The following is a 24,783-nucleotide window of genomic DNA, read 5'->3' as shown; positions in this document are numbered from 1 at the left end:
GTGTACATCTGCTTCACCTATTTAGCATAGCCCTATAGAAGTTTGCAATGTTGCTAAATAATGTAATGATTACATATAGTTTTTATTTGCATTATGTCTCACATAACTAATAAATGCATGTGTAGGTGTGCTCCTGGCATTGCTAAGACAAGTTATTCCTGATAGTGACACCTTGTTCTACAATGCACTGACCTTGGGTGTAACAAGGCAGTTAAGGGTGTATATCTACAAAAGTGTACTTTTGCAGTTTGTATCATCCAGTTCCTCATACCTATGTGATCAACATGCAGGTGCTGTGCACTGCCCTTGTCTGCATGACATGTGGTATTCAATTAGTGCGGATTCCACTGCCCATCACTGTGCCGGTTACATTTGGCATACCGTGCAACTCTGAGTGATGTATACCACTGCACTTGCTTTTACATTTGTAAAGGAGCACTAGCACAAGGATTGTAGGTCCCTTGTTCATTCTGGATGATATTCTGAGGCATGTTATATGTGATATAATACCACCCTGTGCCAAACATCCCAGCTTTTTTCCACATACTGTATTATACCAACACAGGGTTCTGCAATTCATTTATACATTGTTGTCATTTCTGCCTTGCTTCATTGTCCACTGCACATATACACATGCGAGCATGCATGCAAGCACACACACGTACACAGACACAGACACACACAGACACACACACAGACTAAAAGTCATACATTGTGCCACTGTCATACAGAGCAATGACAAGGTATGTTCTAACATATCCTACCTGGTTATCTTCTTGTCCTTCCACAGGTGTGCCAGTGCCCCCGGCCCTTTTATAGCATGTATTTTACCATTGCTCTGCTGACTGCATTTTTCTCCTTCCAGATTCTGCTGTTCAAAGGTGTTGCACAGCTTACTGATCATTGTTTGTCCCCATCATCTTTATCTCCATTATCAGTATAATCTTCTTAATTTTATTATTCATCTGTTGTTTTATTTCTCTCCATTTATACTGATCGTTTTCTGCAGTGACAGCTGCGGAGTGGGATGTAGTGCAGCAGTGGTCACCCACCACCTGCTGCATTCGTAGCAATCCCCAGTCTCTCTGCAGGATGACAAAGGTCATCCTGTGGGAGGTGACTTGGAGAGCTTACTGATGGCCTCTTGTGCAAATTCTCCAGTGAGGGGCATAGGTTCCTCATTGGGAAATGGCACAAGGGGGCACTGTTGGGGCACCCAATTACAGGTGGACAGTCTGGCATGGACTGTGGTAGACCAGCAGCTGGACATCCAGACTGGCACCCTGGAGTGCATGCTTGGGCAACTTGCAGAGTCGCGCAGTTTCATGGCCCTGACCATATGGCCACCAGTAGCTGATCACAGCCATAATGGCAGTCACAGAGATAACTAACTTCTGGTGGGTTTGCTGCTGTCACTGATGTGCAGCTTGGCAGGGAGTCTTACCCCACCCTAATCCCCCAGTCATGGTGTTTCCCTTCTTGTGCACTACACCCCATGCCTAGGTAGTTGTCCAGTCGTCGCCATCACCATTTGTCCTCCCTCTGTCTGTCCTTAAGTTTTTTCCCAAAGTCTACAAATAAGAAATTGAAGAGTTACACTATCAGACTGAAGCATGTGTAATTACTAAACTTAAAACAATTATGCACCAGACCCTGCTCAGGTATAAAAGAAATATTAATTTTATGTGTCATTGTCTATAGGTATATTTTCATTTTTAATGCACAAAAATTATTCAAAATTAATAACCAGGTGCAACAGCAATTTTGAAATGCAACAATCATGGAAAGGTTTTTTTATTTAAACGCAGGACTTTTAAAATACTGGAAGAAAAATTACAATTCATAAGGTTGCTGGAAAGAACCACAACATCTTTTCTTTTTTTCTATTATGTTTGCCATTTCACTTTTTTCTGTTCTGGCTGTAAATGATAATCAGACCATCAAATACAAATACAACTTTCTTTTTAAACAATACCAGGCATCAGAAACTGGGAGACAAACTCAATGCTGCAATTTTGTATGAATAAAAACAGTAATCAGTTATCTTTAATACGTAAAATGCCACTGTAACACATTTTTCTACAGCTCAAATATACCCATCAAACTGTGGGTATGAGATCTCTTCACTTTCATAGTTACACATATAGACAGAAGGCAATACATAAATACCAAGTTTCTTGTACTTATTTTAAAGAATGAATCATTAGCAATCCCATGTCAGTGAAATTAAAGAGCCCAGGGAAAGGATCAGATCTGACCAATGATAATGCAGTTATCTGTCTTTCATTTTTCTTCTTCCTAAAGATGAACTGATATCAAGGTTCAGTACCTTATCATGGAGAAATCCTGTCATCAGCAAAATTTTAATTTCTTTTTTTATATTCAGCATTTCTCCTGCATGCCTCTATTACCTTTCTGCTTACCACCTTAAGTTTAAAACTGTCACTCAGCCATTACAGCAGTAGTAATGTGCACAGGGGTCACAGACGAACAAAGACTGAATAGGGGCCCAAAACCAAGAGAGGATCAAGCAACTGGAATGCTGCTCTTTTTCCTGGGAAAAGGGTTAGTGTTGAGGGCCTAGCTAACAAGTAATCTACTCCTGACTGACTGCTACAACATTGATGTTAACTAGGTGATTGGTGATTGGTAAGTGTCAAGTATCTTGAGGAAGCATGAGGAAACATGAATTTGATTTGCTAATGTAAGTACATTTCTCCACAACTCTAAGTGAAGAGGACAAAAGGGGGCAAACCCTTGACAGCTTAAATGACAGCATCACTGACCTATGACTGCTAAGAACCCCACAACAATGGGAGACAAGAGCACTCCCCCACTGTAAGAAGCCCCGGCCAAGATAGCAATTGAAAGAGCTACCTAAAAATGGTAGCTGGGATTATCAGTCAAGCACAGTACAATATCAGAAGATTAAAAAAAAAAAAACAGAGAAGTTTACAGACATAACAGACATCAGTCTGCACTTGACAATTTTTTCCAAATATACTTCACCCTCCAGATTTGGTTGATAATTTTTAGGGCTTCAATGAAATGCTATGATATGCTGACAGGCAACACTAATTTCTCCAGCTTCTTTTTACTTCCTCAGTGATACTCCTAAAGATGGGCCTGCGTGGACATCTGAGGACAGCCATGAAGCAGGTCAGTTAGCATTCATAATCACATGCTGGGAGTGTATAACAACACCTAACATAGCCTCATAATGCTTGCAGCTTCAGTAAACAGTAATATGAATGTCTTGTTTTCTTTTATTAACCAAAATCATTTACTCCAAATAAAATAAATCATAACAAACAAGTACTAGAATCACAAAAATACTACTAAATTCAGATGAAGGAGTTTTTTTTTTTTTCTGGAGCACACATTACACGTTACAGGTACACAGAGTTCCATTTTTTTGACTTCCACTTAAAATGCCTGATCATTATGTAACAGTAATAGTTTCCAGTGGAGAATAATGGTCCTGTCCTGCAAAACCCAGCAGCTTGTGTGTGGACAGTTTAGTATTTTATGTTCACCTCTAAAAGAGTACAAAAACAGAAAGGAGGAGAGATCATTTCTAGAGTGCATACCAGGCCTCTCACCACCCTTTACAAATAAATGTATCCACACATTTTTCCCCACAATCACTGGACAAAGCTGTAGAGTCCAATCAACGAATAAGGCGGTAGAAAACCCAGCAGCCAAAGGTCACCCAGTGGCTGGCCCAGTTTAGTTCAGACCACTTAGCAATAGTATGGGACATTCCATAACCCTGAAACAGAAGAAGAAAAGGTCTCAGTCGTTTTTTTTAACAGCAGGTCATCAGCAAAAACAAACAGCATTTTAAACAGAAAAAAAAAACATTTTAACGGTATACCTGTCAGTCTCTAGGTGAATAATAAATATGACTAGAAGTTACAGGAGTTAAAGCTCTTCTCACCTGAAACCAAAAAAGACAAGGAATTCATCATACTGGTGTATACAAGTATGTGGAGTGGTCATTTTCAGCAGGAAGGAACAGAGGCGGAAGACAAAAGCAGCAGATTGTAGGTACTCCCTGGATCTCTGACGGTACTTTTTTCAATGATAGGGTTGTGGACTCAAGGAAAAGATTTCTGGAATGAGTGGCAGAGACTAAATCCATAGAGACAGTCAAGTATTGAAGACTATGATACAGGTGAAAGGATATGAAGAAGATGGAAAAGGCATGGCACTACTACAGATACAGCATTTCAAACAATGAAAGTGCACGGGACACTTGTCTTATAATCTAATGCAATGAAAGTGCACGGGACACTTGTCTTATAATCTAATGCAATGAAAGTGCACGGGACACTTGTCTTATAATCTAATGCAATGAAAGTGCACGGGACACTTGTCTTATAATCTAATGCAATGAAAGTGCACGGGACACTTGTCTTATAATCTAATGCAATGAAAGTGCACGGACACTTGTCTTATAATCTAATGCAATGAAAGTGCACGGACACTTGTCTTATAATCTAATGCAATGAAAGTGCACGGGACACTTGTCTTATAATCTAATGCAATGAAAGTGCACGGGACACTTGTCTTATAATCTAATGCAATGAAAGTGCACGGGACACTTGTCTTATAATCTAATGCAATGAAAGTGCATGGGACACTTGTCTTATAATCTAATGCAAGTCCTGACTGTAAAGCACATTAACATGAAGTAGTCAAAGGCTATACAAAATGAGTATATTGCTACCTGTCTCACCAATTGTATGGACTTGTAGAGGAAAGCAAAACCTTCCCCTAATATAGCAATATAATGCACTTTAGTATATTACCTTTACTTAATCAGTACACGGGTAAGCAGAATGACCTTTGCAGACTTTTGTTTCAGCCATGATACAGTCCACAAGAATAGAATGAATGATCTAACTAGCTTGTAATATAGGCTTTTGTTTTCCTGTCATCAAGTTTTCATTCTAAATGATGACCTTCGCCACAAACAAGTAAAAAAAATGTAAACCCTCAGAAAATTAGTTGAGCTTTAAGAAAGACCTCCACAGTAAGTTAACACCAGACTTCCTGCTTGGCTATTTTTCTTCTTCCATTCCTGCAGTAAGACATAATCATGTCTCCTGCCACTTCATGCCATGGAATCGCACATCAGGCTAGGAGACTGGGTCTAGCACTGGGCAACTTAGGAAATAGAAACTGAGGACAACAGCATAAACAGAATATATAAATACATATTTTCTGATTTACAGATAAGGTCACAGCTGCTAGATGAAAAGGATGTCCATGGATAGGAGACGAATGATAAACATCCACCCACACAGATCTCTCCCCAACAAATTAATTGATATGGAGAATGCCATTACATTAGATGCCAGGACACCTCTGCAGTTGGTTAACTGTTGGGAAGAATTCCATATGTTATAACCAACTCCCAAAAGCCAAAGCTACAGCTACAGGAAGACCAAAAAGCAAATGTCAAAAGGTCAGCAGGCCTAATTTTGTAATACCAAATCAAGTATGACTCCTGATGTCATGGTACAAACAGTAATTCCTGGGTGAAGGCTCTCTCTCAAGGGGAAGCACCTTATCTGGTCTAAATGAAACATGGGCATACTCTTTCTCTCCTTTCTGAGCACAGGAGGTTACACATTTAGCTACTCACAATTACAATGACAAAAATAATTCTGCTTCATGGCTTTTGAACTCATGTCATAACACTTTCACCTCTTGTTAAGTGAGTGACAATCAGTGTGGAGAACAGCCATGAGTAGCACTCACAAGTAACCCTTCCTATCTGTAGAGTGGTAGCAAATACATAAAAAGTAAAAGTGCAGCAGTGAATGCACTGAATTCCCTCAGAAAGAAAACAAAGTAGGAAGATGGATGGACTGGTACAGGGATAAACAATTTCTGGAGATGATCTGAGTTAATAACATCTAAGGTCTTCTACTGAGACTGGTTATCCTTTAGGATTAGCATTTAGGATCCTGAAACCATAATATCCTGCAAACAAAGGTGATGGTCACCAAGAAGTGTCTTCCAAGACACTAACTCCAGAGCCAATGAACCAACAGGCTCAAAGGTAGAATGGCAAGTCTGTTGATCATGAAATTCACATCCCATTGAGGAGGTATTTTCTTCAGAAGTGGGCAGACATGTAAAAACCCTTTAAGGAACTGTTTGAGTAAATAGTCCTAGGTGATACTTCTGACTTCTACAAACCCATAACAGGCAGAAATGCCACACAGACATGTAGCTTGACCATGAAGCAAAAGACATACAAAGTACAGTCATCTGGGATACTTTGGAATGACCTGCAAAGTGACCAAATGAGGCAGCACAGAATTCCCCTCAGACCAGATGGAGAACCATTTCCGCTTTAAAAATACACCAATAGAGTGGAAGGCTTCCTAGTGCCTCAGGTGGAATTTATCTTAATTTGGTACCATGTGCACTACAGGCAGGAAGAAATGAGAAAAAAATAAGTTTCTTATAAAATACTACATTGCTTGAGAAATAAAAATCTTTGTGAAAATTGTCTCAGGTACACATTTCAAGTAATATTTACTAATAACTATATGCTGTCACCATTGTGGTAAAGTTAATTCATGGTACATCAGATTTAGTGTTATGTGCCTTTAGTTATAAATTATAGCAGTATCACATGTACCATCATTTGAACTCTCATACTGTTTGGTTGTTTTTATATTATAAATAAATTGGCAAGAATATGAAAAGTAAGTCAAGGAACATCTCTTAACTCTTTTCTATGGCTTTTTTTCAAATCACAATAAAATCCCGGATTAAATAATCTCCACATGAAGAACAGCTTGCTGTTCCATACAATGGATGAAGGGAAGGCATATAATACATTGCTCTCCAGCAAACAAAAGTAATAAACAGCCTTGTTATTTACTTAAAAGTTACCAGTGTAGATCATGAGCAAAAATGTGGATGTATGTTATAAAAAATCAGCAATTTCCTCAGGACAAAACATGAGGAGAAAAGTATTCTCTTTCAGCTGCCCTTGTTGACTCATTAGAAAACTGTTGAAAAAGATCGTAGCAGAATTGCCAAACTGGTCTCTCGGTGCTAGAGTTTCTCCTCGATTCCATGCTGAACAAAATACTGGAATTCTACAGAATTAGATATCAAGGAACTGCCAGACAGAATATTAACTATAAAGAGATGTTAATCTGTGAAAAAAAATATATGTAACAAAGGTGGGATCACAGACTTTAAACTTCTGTACCTGGGCCATGAAAACAAGAATTTCAAGTGGAAAATGCATTTGTAACTGTAACTGTTAAACATGCTGAGGTTGTGTAAATAAGTAAAGCCCATTCGTCTGTACAATTAGGTCAAGGGGTATGAATTAAAGAAAAGGAATATAAATTTACTCAAACTTCCAAGATGTATGCTAACCCACAAAATTAGTTATTCAAACAGCAAGAATCGACACACATTAAAATGTAGCAAGGGCTTCACTTTTACGATTAGCCAAGAAAACAAAGTTCTTGGTTGCTAATAAAAATAAGTTACATATTACTATTTAATGCAGTTGTTTTCACTACTTGAAATGCAAGAGTTTTAAGTATATTATACTAGAATTAAAAAAGGTACTTTAGACGGGCAGATATTACATAAGATGCAGGCAGTTCTGATGTCCCTGATAACATCACACGAGCACTAACCTATACCCACAACTGAAACAAGACAAAATGATGCAAGCAATGAGACTGCAGCTGAAAGTGTGTGTGTGTGTGTGTGTGTGTGTGTGTGTCACTAAGGAACTGAGAGGAAATGAGAAATTAATTTGACAGCTGAATACTTTACCCAGCCACTGGGTATGCACAAGCCAGTGCATTTCGTTGTGACAGTCCCAATCCCGGATAAATGGGAAGGGTTGCATCAGGAAGGGCATCTGGCATAAAATTTTGCCAAATCATACATGCAGACAACAGTACAGATATACATACTGGATCGGTCAAGGCCCAGGTTAACAATGACTGCCAACAGTACTGTTGGCCAACAGGTGCTGGCGGAAATTGGGCTACTGTTGGCCGAAGGAGGAGAAGAGGGGGAAGGCATGCCCAAAGGCAGGTAAAGGCTAGGACTGTGGTAGTGAGGGCCAGAACTTTGAATGCTGGCAGTATGATTGGTATAGGGAGAAAGCTAACTGATATGATGGACAGAAGGAAGGTTGGTATATTGTGTGTGCAAGAGACCAGATGGAGTGGTAGCAAGGCTAGGTGTATCGGAGGTGGGTTCATATTGTTTTATCATGGTGTGGATGGTAGGGGAAATGGCATAGGGGTTATCCTGTATGAACAAAATGGCATAGGGGTTATCCTGTATGAACAGTTTGCTAAGAGTGTTTTGGAGGTGAAAAGAGTGCCGGATAGAGTAATGTTTATGAAGCTGGAAATTGATGGTGTAATGATGAATGTTGTTAGTGCATATGCTCCACAAGTTGGGTGTGCGATGGATGAGAAAGAAAAATTTTGGAGTGAGTTGGATGAAGTGGTGATGACTGTACCCAAGGGTGAAAGAGTGGTGATTGGAGCAGATTTCAATGGGCATGTTGGTGAAGGGAACAGAGGGGATGAGGAAGTGATGGGTAGGTATGGTGTTAAGCAAAGGAATGCAGAAGGTCAGATGGCAGTGGATTTTGCGAGAAGGATGGACATGGCTGTGGTGAATACATATTTTAACAAGAGGGAGGAGCATAGGATGACATACAAGAGTGGAGGAAGATGCACACAGGTGGATTATATCTTATGTAGAAGGGCCAGTCTGAAGGAGATTGGAGACTGTAAAGTGGTGGCAGGGGAAAGTGTAGTTAAGGCAGCATGGGATGGTGGTTTGTAGGATGACAATGGTGATGAAGAAGAGGAGGAGGAGGAGTGTGAGGGCAGCACCAAGGATCAAATGGTGGAAAATGAAAAAGGGTAATTGTGAGGTGGAGTTCAGGGAAGAGTTAAGACAGGCACTGGGTGGCAGTGAAGAGTTACCAAATAGCTGGGTAACTACAGTAGAGCTAGTAAGGGAGATGGCTAGAAAGTTGCTTGGTGTGACATCTGGAAAGAGGAAGGAGGACAAGAAGACCTGGTGGTGGAATGAGGAAGTGCAGGAGAGTATACAGAGAAAGAAGTTGGCGAAGAAAAAGTGGGATTGTCAGACAGATGAAGAAAGTAGACAGGAGTATAAGGAGATGAGATGCATGGAAAAGAGAGAGGTGATGAAGGCTAAGGATAAGGGCATATGAAGAGTTGTATGAAAGGTTGGACACTAAGGAGGGAGAAAAGGACCTGTAACGATTAGCTAGACAGAGGGACCGAGCTAGTAAAGATGTGCAGCAGGTAAGGGTGATAAAGGATAATGAGGGAAACGTACTCACAAGCGAGGAGAGTGTGTTGAGCAGATGGAAAGAGTACTTTGAGGGGCTGATGAATGAAGAGAATGAGAGGGAGAGAAGGTTGGATGATGTGGGGATAATGAATCATGACGTGCAGTGGATTAGCAAGGAGGAAGTAATGATAGCTATGAAGAGGATGAAGAATGGAAAGGCTGTTGATCCAGATGACATACCTGTGGAAGCATGGAGGTGTTTAGGTGAAATGGCAGTGGAGTTTTTAACTAGATTGTTTAATGAAATCTTGGAAAACAAGAGGATGCCTGAGGAATGGAGAAAAAGTGTTTTGGTACCAATTTTTAAGAATAAGGGTGATGTGCAGAGCTGTAGTAATTACAGAGGGATTAAACTGATCAGTCACAGCCTGAAGTTATGGGAAAGCGTAGTGAAAGCTTAAGAAGGGAGGTGATGATTAGTGATCAGCAGTATGGTTTCATGACAGGAAAGAGTATTACAGATGCGATGTTTGCTCAGCGAGTGCTGATGGAGAAGTACAGAGAAGGTCAGAAGGAGTTGCATTGTGTCTTTGTTTGTGGACTTAGAGAAAGCATATGACAGGGTGCCTAGAGTGGAGTTGTGGTATTGTATGAGGAAGTCGGGAGTGTCAGAGAAGTATGTAAGAGTGGTACAGGATATGTACGAGGGTAGTGTGACAGTGGTGAGGTCTGCGGTGGGAGTAACAGATGCATTTAAGGTGCAGGTAGGATTACATTAAGGATCAGCTCTGAGCCCATTCTTATTTGTAATGGTGAAGGACAGGTTGACAGATGAGATCAGACAGGAGTCCCCATGGACTTTGATGTTTGCAGATGACATTGTGATCTGTAGTGAGAGTAGGGAACAGGTGGAGGAGACCCTGGAGAGGTGGAGATATGCTCTAGAGAGAAGAGGAATGAAGGTCAGCAGGACTAAGATAGACTATATGTGTGTGAATAAGAGGGAGGATAGAGGAATGGTGAGGATGCAGGGAGTAAAGGTGGTGAAGGTGGAAGCATTTAAATACTTGGGATCAACAGTTCAGAGTGGTGAGTGTGGAAGAGAGGTGAAGAAGAGAGTACAAGCAGGATGGAGTGGGTGGAGAAAAGTGTCAGGAGTGATTTGTGACAGATGAGTACCAGTAAGAGTGAAAGGGAAGGTCTACAACAGGGTAGTGAGACTAGCTATGTTATATGGGTTGGAGACAGTGGCATTGACAAAAAGGCAGGAGTCAGAGCTGGACGTGGCAGAGTTAAAGATGTTAAGATTTGCACTGAGTGTGACGAGGGTCGATAGGATCAGGAATAAGTATATTAGAGGGTCAGCCCAGGTTGGAAGGTTTGGAGACAAAGCCAGAGAGGCAAGATTACATTGGTCTGGACATGTGCTGAGGAGGGATGCAGAGTATATTGGGAAAAAGATGCTAAGGATGAAGCTGCCAGGTAAGAGGAAAAAGAGGAAGGCCTAAGATAAGGTTTATGGATATGGTGAGAGAGGACATGCAGGTGGTTGGTGTGACAGAGCAAGATGCAGAGGACAGGAAGAAATGGAAAGAGATGATCCACTGTGGTGACCCCTAACGGGAGCAACCAAAAACAGAAGAAGAATACTTTAAGGAAGGAGTAAAGGTTTGCACGGGGTAAAATATAGAGTAAATACAATTAAGAAAAATGATTATAAAGAGAATTAACAGCACTTCTAATCGCAATACGAATCATTGAGCTGTTCTGAAAACACTGTGTATTAAATACGCAACTTCCATCAAAGTATTCTCACTGTATCTACTTTGTTTACTGGAGAGTCCACTTCTCAATATAGTTTTACCTCAGAAAGTCTGATGCTTCAGAGACTTACAGTGGAAAAGAATCTGGAAGGCTAAAAAACCCAGTAATGCAGTTAAGTAAATTGCAAGATAAAACAGCATTTGTAAAACGCCATACCTGTTCCTCCACAGAATCATCTGCGTCAACATCAAAGAGGCAGCCAAGGTATGCTAGATGAAACAACGCCAAAATCCCAAACGCTAGATTAACAGCCCATACCAGGGGATTCTGCTATAAATATGAGAAGGATAAGAATTAGCAATGTGACATTAAATTACAAGCAATCCACTAACTACTTTATATACTAGCTGTTAAAATAAAAAAGTTAAATTCCTTCATTTAATAAAAATAAAAAGAGTTAAATTCCTTCCTTTAATAAAATATAATTTATTAAATGTCTTGAATGAGAAGAGTAGAATTTTAAATAGATAATGACCTCAAGATGACAGAATTATCTCATTATCGTGTGCTGATGTATATTATAAATAAAGCGGTTATAAAAATTCAGTAAAAGCCATCAAAACAGCATTATCATTACTATTATACAGTGCTGTTTCTAAAAAGTACAGTTGTGTACGCTTACCATAAATGTAGATGTTCGAGTGTATTCACTGTTGCAGTCATTACAATTGGGTTATCCTGCTGGCAGGCTAACCTCAGTCAGCCTGAATTCCAAAGTCTAGGTCCGGCGTCGGTTGCTGTCGCCTCTTCCCTGATGTCAGTGCACCAGGGGTATAAAAGATGCAGCTGACGTCATTTTCTTCAGTTTTTCTTGCCCCAGGTGTCAGGTGCCCCCAAAAGGGTAAGCTAAAAATATGTCAATAAAACATGCATGCACCAAAGTATATATTTTGCCTTCATCTACAAGCAAATACACCACATAGGTTGTATAGAATAGAGAAGTACAGATAAGTTGCAGCAAAGATAAGGGGGGTGGTGGGTAACTGGACTGCAACAGTGAATACACCGGAACATCTACATTTATGGTAAGTGTACACAACTGTACTATGTTCATCGTGTTTCACTGTTGCAGTCATTACAATTGGGTTGAATCCCAAAGCTAAGGTTGGGAGGTGGAGCTAAATAGCATTAGGAGCGGCTATTAGGCCCTGCAGAACTGCAGTGGCAAAGCCTGCCCTGGATTTAGAGTAGAGTGGTAAGCGATAGTGCTTTGTGAAGGTGTGCACTGAACTCCAAGTAGCAGCCTCTAAAATGTCTTTGGTTGGTACTCCCCTGAGGAAGGTCGCTGAAGTGGCTGCTGCTCTGGTTGAATGTGGCCTAATGCCCTTAGGTACTGGCTTGTCATGTTGTGAATAGCAGAAATGAATGCAGTGGCCTATCCACTTTGAAATAGTCTGCTTTGAGATAGCCTTTCCTTGTGATCCTGCAGCATATGCCACTAGTAATTGCTCCGTCTTTCTGAAAGCTTTGGTTCTGTTCAAAGAGAAGTGTAGCTGTCTGTGTATGTCCAAAGAATGCAGAATTCTCTCCCCCTTATTCTGTGGGTTTGGATAAAAGGTAGGCAGATGAATAGTTTGGTTAAGGGCCACACTGGACACTACCTTAGGCATAAATGTTGGGTTTGTCCTCAGAGAAACCCTGTCTGGACAAAAAATGATAAAAGATTCCACAGCCATGAGTGCCTGTAGCTCTGAGACTTGCTTGCAGAAGTTATTGCTAGGAGCAGAGCTATTTTCCAAGATAAAAACTTTATATCAGCTGTAGCGGCTGGCTCAAAAGGAGACAGAGTGAGTTTTTCCAAGATATAATTGAGGTCCCATGCAGGTATTGGTGATCTCTTTGGAGGCCTTACATTTTTGAACCCTCTGAGGTACTGCCTTAATAAAGGATGAGAAAAGATTGGTGACTGTATTGTAATGAGCCAAAATGGCAGAGGCATGAATTTTTATAGATGAAAAGGATAGGCCTTTGTCCAACATCTCAGACAAGTATTGCAAAATCTGAGGAATATTTGGTACAGCTGTGTCAATTCCTTGTGCCTGGTTCCAAACACAGAATCTCTTCCATTTTCCAGCATAGGATTTTCTAGTACTAGGCCTCCTAGCCTCCAAAATGACATCCATCACTGCTTTAGTGAGAGGTGCATTTTGTATGACTACATTATCCGCCATGCTGCCAGATTTAAGGTCTTGAGTTGGCTGTGCAGGATATGATTGTTCTGCTGGGACAGCAGATGAGGCACTTGAGGTAAGGTCCAGGCTGGGCATTGAGCCAAGTTCCTTAGGAATGGATACCAGTCCTGGCGTGGCCAGTCTGCGGCAATCAGTATCATTTTTGGCTTCTCCTGTCTGACCTTTAGGAGTACCTTGGGGAGGAGAGGCAGAGGAGGAAAGGCATATACTGTTAAGTTTTTCCAGCTGAAAGATAGGGCAACCAATTTCCATGCTTGTCTGTGATAAGTCCTTGTGCAGAATCTCTTTAGTTGGTAGTTGTGAGGTGCGGCAAATAGATCTATGTCCGGACATCCCCATTTCCTTGTTACCATGCTGAAGACTTGTGGATCCAGTTTCCACTCGTGGGGATCCATGAGGTTTCTGCTTAGTTCATCTGCCAGAGTATTTGTCTTTCCTGGCAGGAATTGTGCCTGCAGATGTACTTGGCAAGTCAATGCTGTGTCCCACAAAGTCATGGCTAGTCTGCAAAGGGGGTAAGAATGAGTGCCTCCCTGCTTGTTTATATACCACATGACAGTGGTATTGTCTGTTTTTATCAGTAGTTGTCCCGGATGAAGTAGGTCCTTGAAGGCTGTCAGGGCATTTTGAACAGCTAGCATCTCTTTTTGATTGATATGCAGATGCATTTCGTTTTTGGACCATGTGCCTTGAATACATCTTCCTGCCATGTGGGCTCCCCAGGCATAATCCGAAGCATCCGTTGTTAATGTCTGTGTAGCTGGGGGTAGAGTGAATGGCTGTCCCTTGTTCTGGTGACAGGCCTTCGCCCACCATTGAAACTCCTGTTGCAGGCAGGGAATGAGAGTAACTATTGTTTCCAGGCTGTGGCAATGTTGAGTCCAAACACTTTTTAGGTACCATTGAAGCTTCCTCATATGCAGTCTTGCATATGGAATTAGTAGAATGCAGGATGCCATGAAGCCCAAAGCCTGCAGAATTTTTCTTGCAGATAACTGGGCCTTTGTTGCCAACAATTTGAAATAGGTAGTCAGTTGCCTTTGTTTGTCTGGCGTGAGATAAGCCATCTGGGCAGTTGTATTTAAGCTTGCACCCAGGAACATTATCTCTTGAGAGTGTACTAGTTTTTATTTCTGTTCGTTGACTGTGTACCCTAGACATGGTAGTAATCTCTTTACAAACACCAGATGCTGTAGTAGAACGTCCTTGTTCTCTGCTTGAATGAGGCAGTCGTCCAAGTAAGGATATATTTGTATTCCTCTTTGTCTGCAGTATGCAATTACTGGTGCCAGGCACTTTGTGAAGACCCTGGGCGCAGTAGATAAGGCAAAGGGCAGTGCAGAGAATTGGTAGTGCATTGAGCCAGCTTTGAATCTGAGGTATCTTCTGCATGTTTGTCTGATTGGGACATGCAGGTATGCCTCTTTTAGATCTAAAGTCACAAGCCAAGCCTTCTTGCCCAACATGGGCAGAAGCTGCTGTAGAGTCAACATTTTGAATTTTGGAATATCCAGATATGTGTTTAGAATAGATAGGTCCAGTATTGGTCTCCAGGCTTTGTCCTTTCTGGGTACCAAGACCAGTCTTGAATAGAATCCTTGTCCCTGCTCTTGCACTGGTACTTGTTGAATGGCCCTCATGTCCATGAGGGATGACACTTGTTTTTGTGCCTCTGCCCATTGATGTTTTGGCAGGTCTGGCCAACTGTTTGCCCTTGGCAGGGTATGGAAGTGAAACTTGTAGCCTTGTGACACTATGTTTAAGACCCATTTGTCCTGGGTTATTATGTGCCAGTTTTGAGAGAAAAGTGCTAGTTTTCCCCCTAAAGGTGCTGCCAGAAGATAAATGCTTGGCGCAAGCAGGGGGAAGTCATTGGAACTGTTTCCTGTATGGCTGTGATTTGTCTTCTCCAGTTTTGGAGGTAGAAGCACCCCATTGTTTAGACCTGTACGAACCTTGGGGCTGGGATCTGCTTCTAGGGCATTTGTATCTGCCCCTTTGTGGCCTGTCTGACACTGGAAAAGACCAATTCTTTGTAGGCCAGTGCCTGCTAAATCTTGGTGGCTGTACCTGTAAGAAATCCTTGACTGTTTGCATAGATTTAGCTTTGTCCTCCATTTTCTTTAAGACTTCTTCTGCTTTAACACCAAACAAAGCATCATGCTGTAATGGAACATCTAATAATTTTGCTTTAACATGATCAGGTAGATTTTGTTCCTTTAACCAAGCATGCCTCCTTATGACAGAACCCGTAACTGCGGCCCTGCAGGAGGCCTCCAGAGAACCAAAACCAAATTGCAAAGTATTCTTTCCAACTTGTTCAGCTACATGCAATAAATCCTGCATTTCTTTGTTTTCTGCACATTCAAATTTATCAACATTTTCTGTTTAAGCAGTGACATAATATATTGCTGATATTTGAGCACATGAAATTGACAATTTAAAGCCCTTATAGCCAAGATAGCAGAAGTGTAAATCTTTTTTCCCCATCTGTCCAGTGCCCTGGAATCCCTGTCAGAGGGAGTAGAGTTTTTTTGCAGTGGAAGCCTTGACCACTTTGGGACCCTGAGAGATAGTTTCTGGGTCAGCAGCAGGATTTTTGAAAAGGAATTTATGAGAGTCAGGAACCCTGTAGTACCTGTTCGGCTTAACAGGAGCTGGAGGTAAGGAGTCAGGGGTCAGATTGGATTCTGAAAATACATCATCTACAATGTCTAACATGGGTGGAATAGCTAGGGGCCTGTGTTGTGGAAGTAAAAGGAAGTCTCTGAGCCTTTTCTTAGATTCTGAATAATCTTGGCTCTCCCAGTGGAAACGTTCCCTCATGGTATGTAAAGTTTCCCCAAAAGAATAATCCTCAGAAGGAGAGGCTGAAGGGATAGATTTTTCAGCATCAGAATCCTCATAGGGAGGAAGAGAGTATTCCTGATCAGAAGAGGAATCAGATGAAATGGAAACCTGATCTGAAGATTCATATTCTGTGTCTTGTCTAGGCTTCTTATCAGGAGGGGGATTGGAACCCCTGATCAAAGTAATTAGGCCTTCTGTCTTTTTGAGCATCTGTTTTTTAGGCATGGAGGCCTGTCCATGAGACTGTTGTATTTGTTTCTTTGTCTTTAAAGGTTCTTTAGTCTTTGCCTTTGAAGCTGAAGTCATTTTAACATATAATTGAGTAGGTCTGAAAACACTCTCAGAAGACGATGCCTGCTCAGCGACTCCGGACACATCTGAGGGAATAGTTTCCGAAGGTCCAATGCCTTGAGCTTCCAGCGGCCTGGGCGACTCCACGTGGGTGTCGGTAGCAGCCTTCGAGTCTAAAGTAGCGGTCGTCAGGGGCTGCAAAGGCATCTCAATGAGAACCGACGAACCAGCGACTGGCTTAGAAGAAGCCTCGTCGTTGGTTTTGGACCTCGGATGCCTGTCCTTTTCTCTGCATTTTGTGTGAATTCCGGTAGTCGGATGGCTATCCGATGACATTGTATAGTTAAATCTTCTGCCAAAATAGTGAAATGCAAAATTGTACCAATGCTTAATAGTGCGTTGATTAAATCTAGCACAAAACCTACAACTAGCAATGTCGTGGTCAGGTCCTTGGCAAGGAATACAGTAAGAATGAAAGTCCTTATGAGGTATTTGCTTCCCATAAGAAATATAATTATTAACTTTTTCTGACATCGGTCTGGAGCAAGAAAAAAGTTTCCCCAATGAGGTACTTAGCTTTTAGTGAAGACTTCAGATCTGAAATTCGAACACGAAAATCTTAGGAGTCGGCTGACCGGCACTTGCGAACTGCTTTTGCTTCAGGCACCGCGCAGCAAGAAAGACTGAAGAAATTGGCGTCGACTGCATCTTTTATACCCCTGGCGCACTGACGTCAGGGAAGAGGCGATAGCAACCGATGCCGGACCTAGACTTTGGAATTCAGGTCGACTGAGGGTAGCCTGCCAGCAGGATAACCCAATTGTAATGACTGCAACAGTGAAACACGAAGAACATCAGGCAACAGTAGTTTTGTTTCATTCATTCACTACATACAATGAGAAATAAACACTAAAACTGAGATCATCCACACCATGTGAATACTGAAGACCTGAATGCTGGGGGGAATTATGTCTCCATTAACATAACATTTGTGAGACACTAACTTCATCTGGAGGCATTCCTGGTAGTCACATTGCTGTCAGAGTTTGGCAGACAGCTAATAAAAAGGTGGCAGGACTGTGAGTCAACAAGGCTATGCCTGGTTGTGTGGCACATCGGATGGAGCCCCGACAATGACTTAGGTGCTGGGGTTCAATTAACAACATCAGCCATGGAGGAACTAGATAGTGTGAGGAGTGCAGGGGCATGGGCTAACAGCCTCTCCTGGGTGAAGTGGAGGGAGAGACTGTGCACATGAGCAGTACACCAGGAAGTGCAGTTTCCCTGATGGAGATTGGAGAAACCACTTTCCATGCTTTAGAGTTAGGGGGTGAAGCTGCACACATGAACAGCCCATTGCATGGCCCCCTTCCTCTTTTTAGCTGGGCACATGCAGGGACATAAGGGCATACAAGAAAAAACTCAAATCACCCCTGCTGGCTGTCTGAATTATGTATTTTCCCAGTCAACTCCTGCCAGTGATGGTAATGAATGGGATGATTTTCCAAAAGGCAGGAGATGTTCGACATGCAACGGGGGTAAAAAGCACAAAAAAAAAAAAAAGCTGGCTCTTTCACTACTCACTCAGTTACCCATCATCATTTACATGAGGAAGTCTTCTCATTTTCCAAATCACCAAGAGTTTAAACACTGGGTATCTAATAAGGGCGCTGTAAGGCATACTTTGTCTTGAAATTAATAGCTTTTAATTTATTAATTTTTATTTTTGAGCACCTCTAAGGAGCATTGTGACTTTCTGAGGCCAGAATACGTCCACAGCCTCCAAAGTAATGCACAGAATATATATGCATGCAATTTGCTTAGAGATAGCATTACTCATCTAAAAACATCACTCTTGCATAGCTGTAGATTTAAAAGATGAAAATGACACATACATGTTATTCAGTCTGTGGGATGCAACATTTTAGTTGCTTATTCTGACCTATTTTGTCTAATGACCATAGATTATTTCCCCTCCTTTACTGCTCATTCTGTGCTGCATATACCAAAAGACAAGAGTGTCTCCCATCTATTCATTTTTTGTGGTGCACACAGGGAGCAAGAGTCTCCAGGGGAGACATATAATTCGGGCAATGATATGGAACAATTGCTGTATGCCTTAATCTTCTCATACTGAGTGGTAGCTGAAAGGCATGAACAAAATACATGCCTTCAGAACATACATACACACAGTGTACATTTGATTCCAGCTACATTGCTTCCTGCTTGGTGAGCACACACCCTCTGTTGTGACAACCTTCAGGGAGGGGTGGGGGTAGTACAGCACCAAGACTTGTTGCCTTCCTCTTCCCTGGCATTGGTTAACCAGTGTAAACTGCTGACTCCTGCCCTGCCCAGCCAGTTCCTCCAGGACCCCATCACTACTCAATCCTCATTCAGCTGGGTGACAGGCAGAGTTTCCTCCCTATGTATCAAGTGGCAACACTGTGAGAGGTAGATGCATTTTAAATGCAAGCTGGGGTGGAAGGGAGCAAGAACATGAGGTTTTACATCCAAAATGTAATTTTCTAACTACTGATTGAAGTATACCACTGATAACAGCAGTACAAGAATCAGAGAGACAAAACTCAGTTTAAAGAAACATTTTTACTGTTAAGAGGATACATTTCACTGATCCGCATTCTAAATGAATTTCACTAAAATGCACCGAAATTAAACCGCAGTACAACCAAGACCAGTTTAACTGACCTACAAAATGCAGTGTCTGGGCTGTTTCCACTCAGCGATACTGGGAACAATATTCCATACAGTCATTGCCCAGTTCTGTGCATGCTGCGCAAGTGACCATGAAACAAAACAGAAAATGCCTCACTATTTCCTGCAACACATTTTCTTGAAACACAAGAACCCCTTTTCTCAGAAATAACTGAGAAGTTTTACAAGAACATCCTGCAACTTTTGTCAACTACAGATATTACAGCAATATTCGATAAAGACTAACATAAGGAACACTCACGAAAATTTCTATTAGTAAAACACAAAAGATGTAACTGAAAGCGATAAGAGCAAGCTGCAGTTAATTGAAGAAACTGTTTAATGTAAGTGCTTTCGGCTCGGTCACTACCAAGCCTTCATCAGACAAAAACAGTTTACTCTAGTCAGTTAGAATTTAAATAATTAACTTAATTATCATTCAATTAATGCTTAAAAGAGCAATACCAAAAAACACATATACATAATATAAGCAACAATTTTAAACATTAAAATATGTGATTAAACTATCAATCTAAAAAGACAAAATTGATAATGTGTGAAAGAAAAGATATAAAAATATATATGAATGTCACAATCCTATACAAATACATAATAACATAAAATGCATAATGTGGAATGCTACCAGTATTGAATATTAACCTACCATATAATTTTAAATAATTATTTTATCTATTCAAAGATAATAATTTTAAAACACATTTAATGGACAAAGTTTCATTTAAGCCTGGAAATGAATGGGCATTTGTGATGATCTGCCATTTCAGTTCGTCTAAGTCTAGCTTTAACTGCCAGGGACCTCCTCTGATGTCCAAGGATCTTTGTTGCAAAATAATAAATTTAAAAGAATGAGCTGGGTATTGGGTAATATGTTTCGCAACAGCGTTATTAGGATTTCCTTTGTTAATAGCATAACAATGTTCGTACACTCGCTGCCTAAACTTCCTTTCCGTCTTACCTATGTAAAACGCATTACAGAATTGACATAATGCTGCATATATGACTATTTTACTGTCACAGTTAAACTTGGATTTAAGAAAATATTTTTTACCATTAATGTTACAAACGTTACTAACTAACATATGCTTGCACTGTGAACAACAGCCACATTTAAACATACCTTTAATATTTGAGTGTGTTAAACAAATGTCATGCTTTTTTTCTAATATATTTTTTAAATTCAAACCTCTCCTATAAGTTAGCTTAGGTTTATTTCCTAAAACTTCTAAAAGTTGTTCGTTACTTTTAATTAAGGTCCAATTCTTAAATAGCATATCCTTAATGAAATTAGAGTGAAGAGAATAAGTGTGCAAAAAGCTTGTGTAATGTAAGCTTTTATTTTGAAATTTAGAGGAACCTAAATTAGATTCCATCAAATTATTATGGCCAGAATTGTCTTCAAGCAAAGCTTCGTTCTCCACATTATGTTCGGACTGTTGGTCAGGACGTAATAGTGGTGTGAAAAAAACAGATGCTCTTTTGTGTTCTACTTCCAACCTAATAGTTGTTATTATATGAGAAGGGTAACCCCTATTCAAAAACATATTTTGCAGCAGATTGCACTCACTTTCAAAATCTAGGTTGTCAGAAATCATGCGTGCTGCTCTTACCATTTGACCCTTTATTACAGCACGCTTCTGATGGAAGGGATGACAACTAGTGTAGTGCAAAAAGGCATTCAAATAAGTAGGTTTTCTAAAAATGTTGCTTTTGAAAGCCTGTTTAACTTTGTCCTTTTCTAGAGAAATGTCAAGAAAATTAATGGAGTCGACTCCTATCTCATAAGTAAATTCTAGAAAAGAAGTGGTACTTGATATGAGATCAATAAAGGTTGGAATATCTGCTAAATCGCCATCCCATAAACAGAACATATCATCTTGGTACCTAGTGTACCAAGAGATATTGTTCTGAAAGAGGGGAATCTGGTATAAGCAGGTGTGCTCCCAATGGGCCATTACCATGTTGGCAAAACTGCCACCACAAGGAGAACCCATAGCAACACCTGATTTTTGCCAAAAGAATTTATTATTGAAAGTCATGTAATTGTTAGTTAGAATAAGGTCTAATAAGGTGGTCACTAAGTAAATGCTGTTATAATCTGCTTTTTTAGCTAAGAGAAATTCAGAGGTCCATTCGATGCCTAAGTCATGTGGGATAACCGTATAAAGATTTTTGACATCTATTGTTAGAAATATGCTGTTCGGGTTATACTTCAATTTGTTAATATGTTGTAAAAAAGACCACAAATCTTTACATATTTGTGGTTCTGTATCCAAAAAAGGTTTAAGAATATTATCAACAAATTTGGCACAACCATAAGTAATTGAACCTCATCCATCTACAATTATTCTAAAAGGTGGTTCAACTAAAGACTTCTGGATTTTTGGAGTGCCAAAAATTGCCGGGATGGAAGGGGCCGTCATTGATAAAAAATGATACACATTAATATCAATAGATGATTCAATAAACAAATCTTCAATAGTTTGTTTAATTTTGTTATACGCCCCATTAATCTCATTCCGAGAAACTTGACTATAGGCATCTGTATTAAGTTGGGCTTCAATTTTCTCATTATATAACCACTGATCCATAAAAACAAGACCCCCACCTTTGTCAGGTTTCATAACTCTGACATCATAGTTCTTTAGCAAGGATATTAGATCTAATTCTTCTTCTGTATAGTTGTTGTTAGATTTATTAGCATGAACACAGTTGATGTTTCTTAAATCTAATTCGCATATTCTCTCAAAAGTAAGTAAATCAGGGTGAAGGGGAGGATTGTAACACTAGAGACTTTTAAAATATCAGTAATAGGAGAATTATTGCCCATCAAGATATTTAAATTAAGCTTGCGGATGTATAACTTTAAATCAATAATGGTATTCGCAATGTTCATAGTCTTTGTGGGTACGAAAGTCAATCCTTTAGATAGAAAGTTTACCATGTCCTCAACTATTAAAGAAGAATAGTTGAAGACTTTAAAGTCACCTTTCGATGAAATATGGATTTTTAAACAGGATGATGAACCATCATTCCTGTTGACTATCTCTTGGGTTGCCTCCTGGTGTTCCGCGTTGTTGGTGCGTTCGTATTCTTCCTCTTGTTGTTGGAACGAGTGTTGACCCTGGGTTGAAAACCCTGATTAGATTGGTCATTTGTTCTTCTATTATACCTGTTGTTTTGGTTATTGAGTCTTTCACTACGGCGAAGTGTGTCTCCTTGCATTTGTTCATCATTGGTGGGGGGGATGTTGTTAATATTAGCATTGTCATTAGTTCCCACATCATTATCAAAAATGTCTTTGTCGTTATTACCCTTTATTGTTGGTGGATCTGGGTATGCTTGCTTATTAGCATAAGCTGAAATGTCTCTTGCTAACTTCCGTTTTTTAATATGTAAGGACTTATCCATAGCAGTATCAATACTGCTGTAAATACGGCAATATTCGAATTTATACCGACTGAAATCAACATGATTTTTAATAATTTGATCTAAGGTCTCCAACTCTGATTTGAAAGTTGCAATTTCAGAGTTATAAAAGTTAATTAAGGCTTTTAAAAATTCGAAAGCTTGTCGATCGAATAATTGCAGTAGTTCCGAGTGAAAAGTTGACCCAGCAATCAAACCTGCTGGGTATCTCCATTGTCGGAGACCTTTCGGTACAACATTCTTATTAATGCATTCCTGTAGGTAGGAAACTTCAAGTTGGAAGTAGAACACAAAAGAGCATCTGGTTTTTTCACACCACTATTACGTCCTGACCAACAGTCCGAACATAATGTGGAGAACGAAGCTTTGCTTGAAGACAATTCTGGCCATAATAATTTGATGGAATCTAATTTAGGTTCCTCTAAATTTCAAAATAAAAGCTTACATTACACAAGCTTTTTGCACACTTATTCTCTTCACTCTAATTTCATTAAGGATATGCTATTTAAGAATTGGACCTTAATTAAAAGTAACGAACAACTTTTAGAAGTTTTAGGAAATAAACCTAAGCTAACTTATAGGAGAGGTTTGAATTTAAAAAATATATTAGAAAAAAAGCATGACATTTGTTTAACACACTCAAATATTAAAGGTATGTTTAAATGTGGCTGTTGTTCACAGTGCAAGCATATGTTAGTTAGTAACGTTTGTAACATTAATGGTAAAAAATATTTTCTTAAATCCAAGTTTAACTGTGACAGTAAAATAGTCATATATGCAGCATTATGTCAATTCTGTAATGCGTTTTACATAGGTAAGATGGAAAGGAAGTTTAGGCAGCGAGTGTACGAACATTGTTATGCTATTAACAAAGGAAATCCTAATAACGCTGTTGCGAAACATATTACCCAATACCCAGCTCATTCTTTTAAATTTATTATTTTGCAACAAAGATCCTTGGACATCAGAGGAGGTCCCTGGCAGTTAAAGCTAGACTTAGACAAACTGAAATGGCAGATCATCACAAATGCCCATTCATTTCCAGGCTTAAATGAAACTTTGTCCATTAAATGTGTTTTAAAATGATTATCTTTGAATAGATAAAATAATTATTTAAAATTATGTAGTAGGTTAATATTCAATACTGGTAGCATTCCACATTATGCATTTTATGTTATTATGTATTTGTATAGGATTGTGACATTCATATATATTTTTATATCTTTTCTTTCACACATTATCAATTTTGTCTTTTTAGATTGATAGTTTAATCACATATTTTAATGTTTAAAATTGTTGCTTATATTGTGTATATGTGGTTTTTGGTATTGCTCTTTTAAGCATTAATTGAATGATAATTAAGTTAATTATTTAAATTCTAACTGACTAGAGTAAACTGTTTTGTCTGATGAAGGCTTGGTAGTGACCGAGCCGAAAGCGCTTACATTAAACAGTTTCTTCAATTAACTGCAGCTTGCTCTTATCGCTTTCAGTTACATCTTTTGTGTTTTACTAGTAGAAACATAAGGAACACTGCTTTTCGTGGACTGCTCTATGCACATTGAACATGCAACAGACAAAGACTTTTAGATCATCTAATGTCCCCGTTTACAGATGAAGCCACAATGAACTTTTTACTTTTACTTGCTTATTAGGGTGAAGCACTGATCCAAAAGCAACTGATGCTAATCGCTACCTGAAAGTAACAAATATTTACAGTATCTGAAATAATCAATGTATACAATAATTAATGAAGAGATAAAAAACACAACATTTTTACATCTAAATCAAAGCCTGCATCCAAGAATGCAAAGCAAGTAATTCATTCATTTAATTTCATTTTATTTCTTAATTTGATAAGTGAACTGGTCTCAAGACCACTTTCAGCCATGACCAGGAATGAAACAGCTTACATAATGAAATGTATAAACAAAGTAGAATTTAGCTTATCCAGTGGTATAATATACTGTATTTTATAGTAAGTAATAGGTTTAAAAATGTGAAAGTATTGTCACAGCATGAGAGTATATTCAAATGTGCGTTAATATAGCTATAGGTCCAACAGATTTTAAGCTGTTAAATAGTTTGAATGAGTAGCCAATATTTTTGGAAATGATGTGTC

General features: G+C 39.6%; 1 protein-coding gene across 1 annotated transcript in view; it reads right to left on the bottom strand.

The window, feature by feature from the left end:
• Positions 1-1,778: 1,778 nt before the first annotated feature.
• PORCN (porcupine O-acyltransferase) overlaps positions 1,779-24,783 on the bottom strand; it is a 279,229-nt gene continuing 256,224 nt past the window's right edge. The window contains exons 13-14 of the mRNA XM_044079316.1: positions 11,323-11,436; positions 1,779-3,772 (exon numbers count right to left, since the gene is read on the bottom strand). Coding sequence (XP_043935251.1) covers positions 3,671-3,772; positions 11,323-11,436 — 216 coding nt within the window. The 3' untranslated portion in view covers positions 1,779-3,670. The remainder of the gene's footprint in view (positions 3,773-11,322; positions 11,437-24,783) is intronic.

The sequence above is a fragment of the Protopterus annectens genome, chromosome 8.part0, assembly GCF_019279795.1.
Source record: "Protopterus annectens isolate FY-2018-M chromosome 8.part0, PAN1.0, whole genome shotgun sequence".
Classification (NCBI taxonomy): Eukaryota; Metazoa; Chordata; order Ceratodontiformes; family Protopteridae; genus Protopterus; species Protopterus annectens.
Note: the sequence above shows the minus strand (reverse complement) of the source record. Positions and strands in the feature narration are given on the sequence as shown.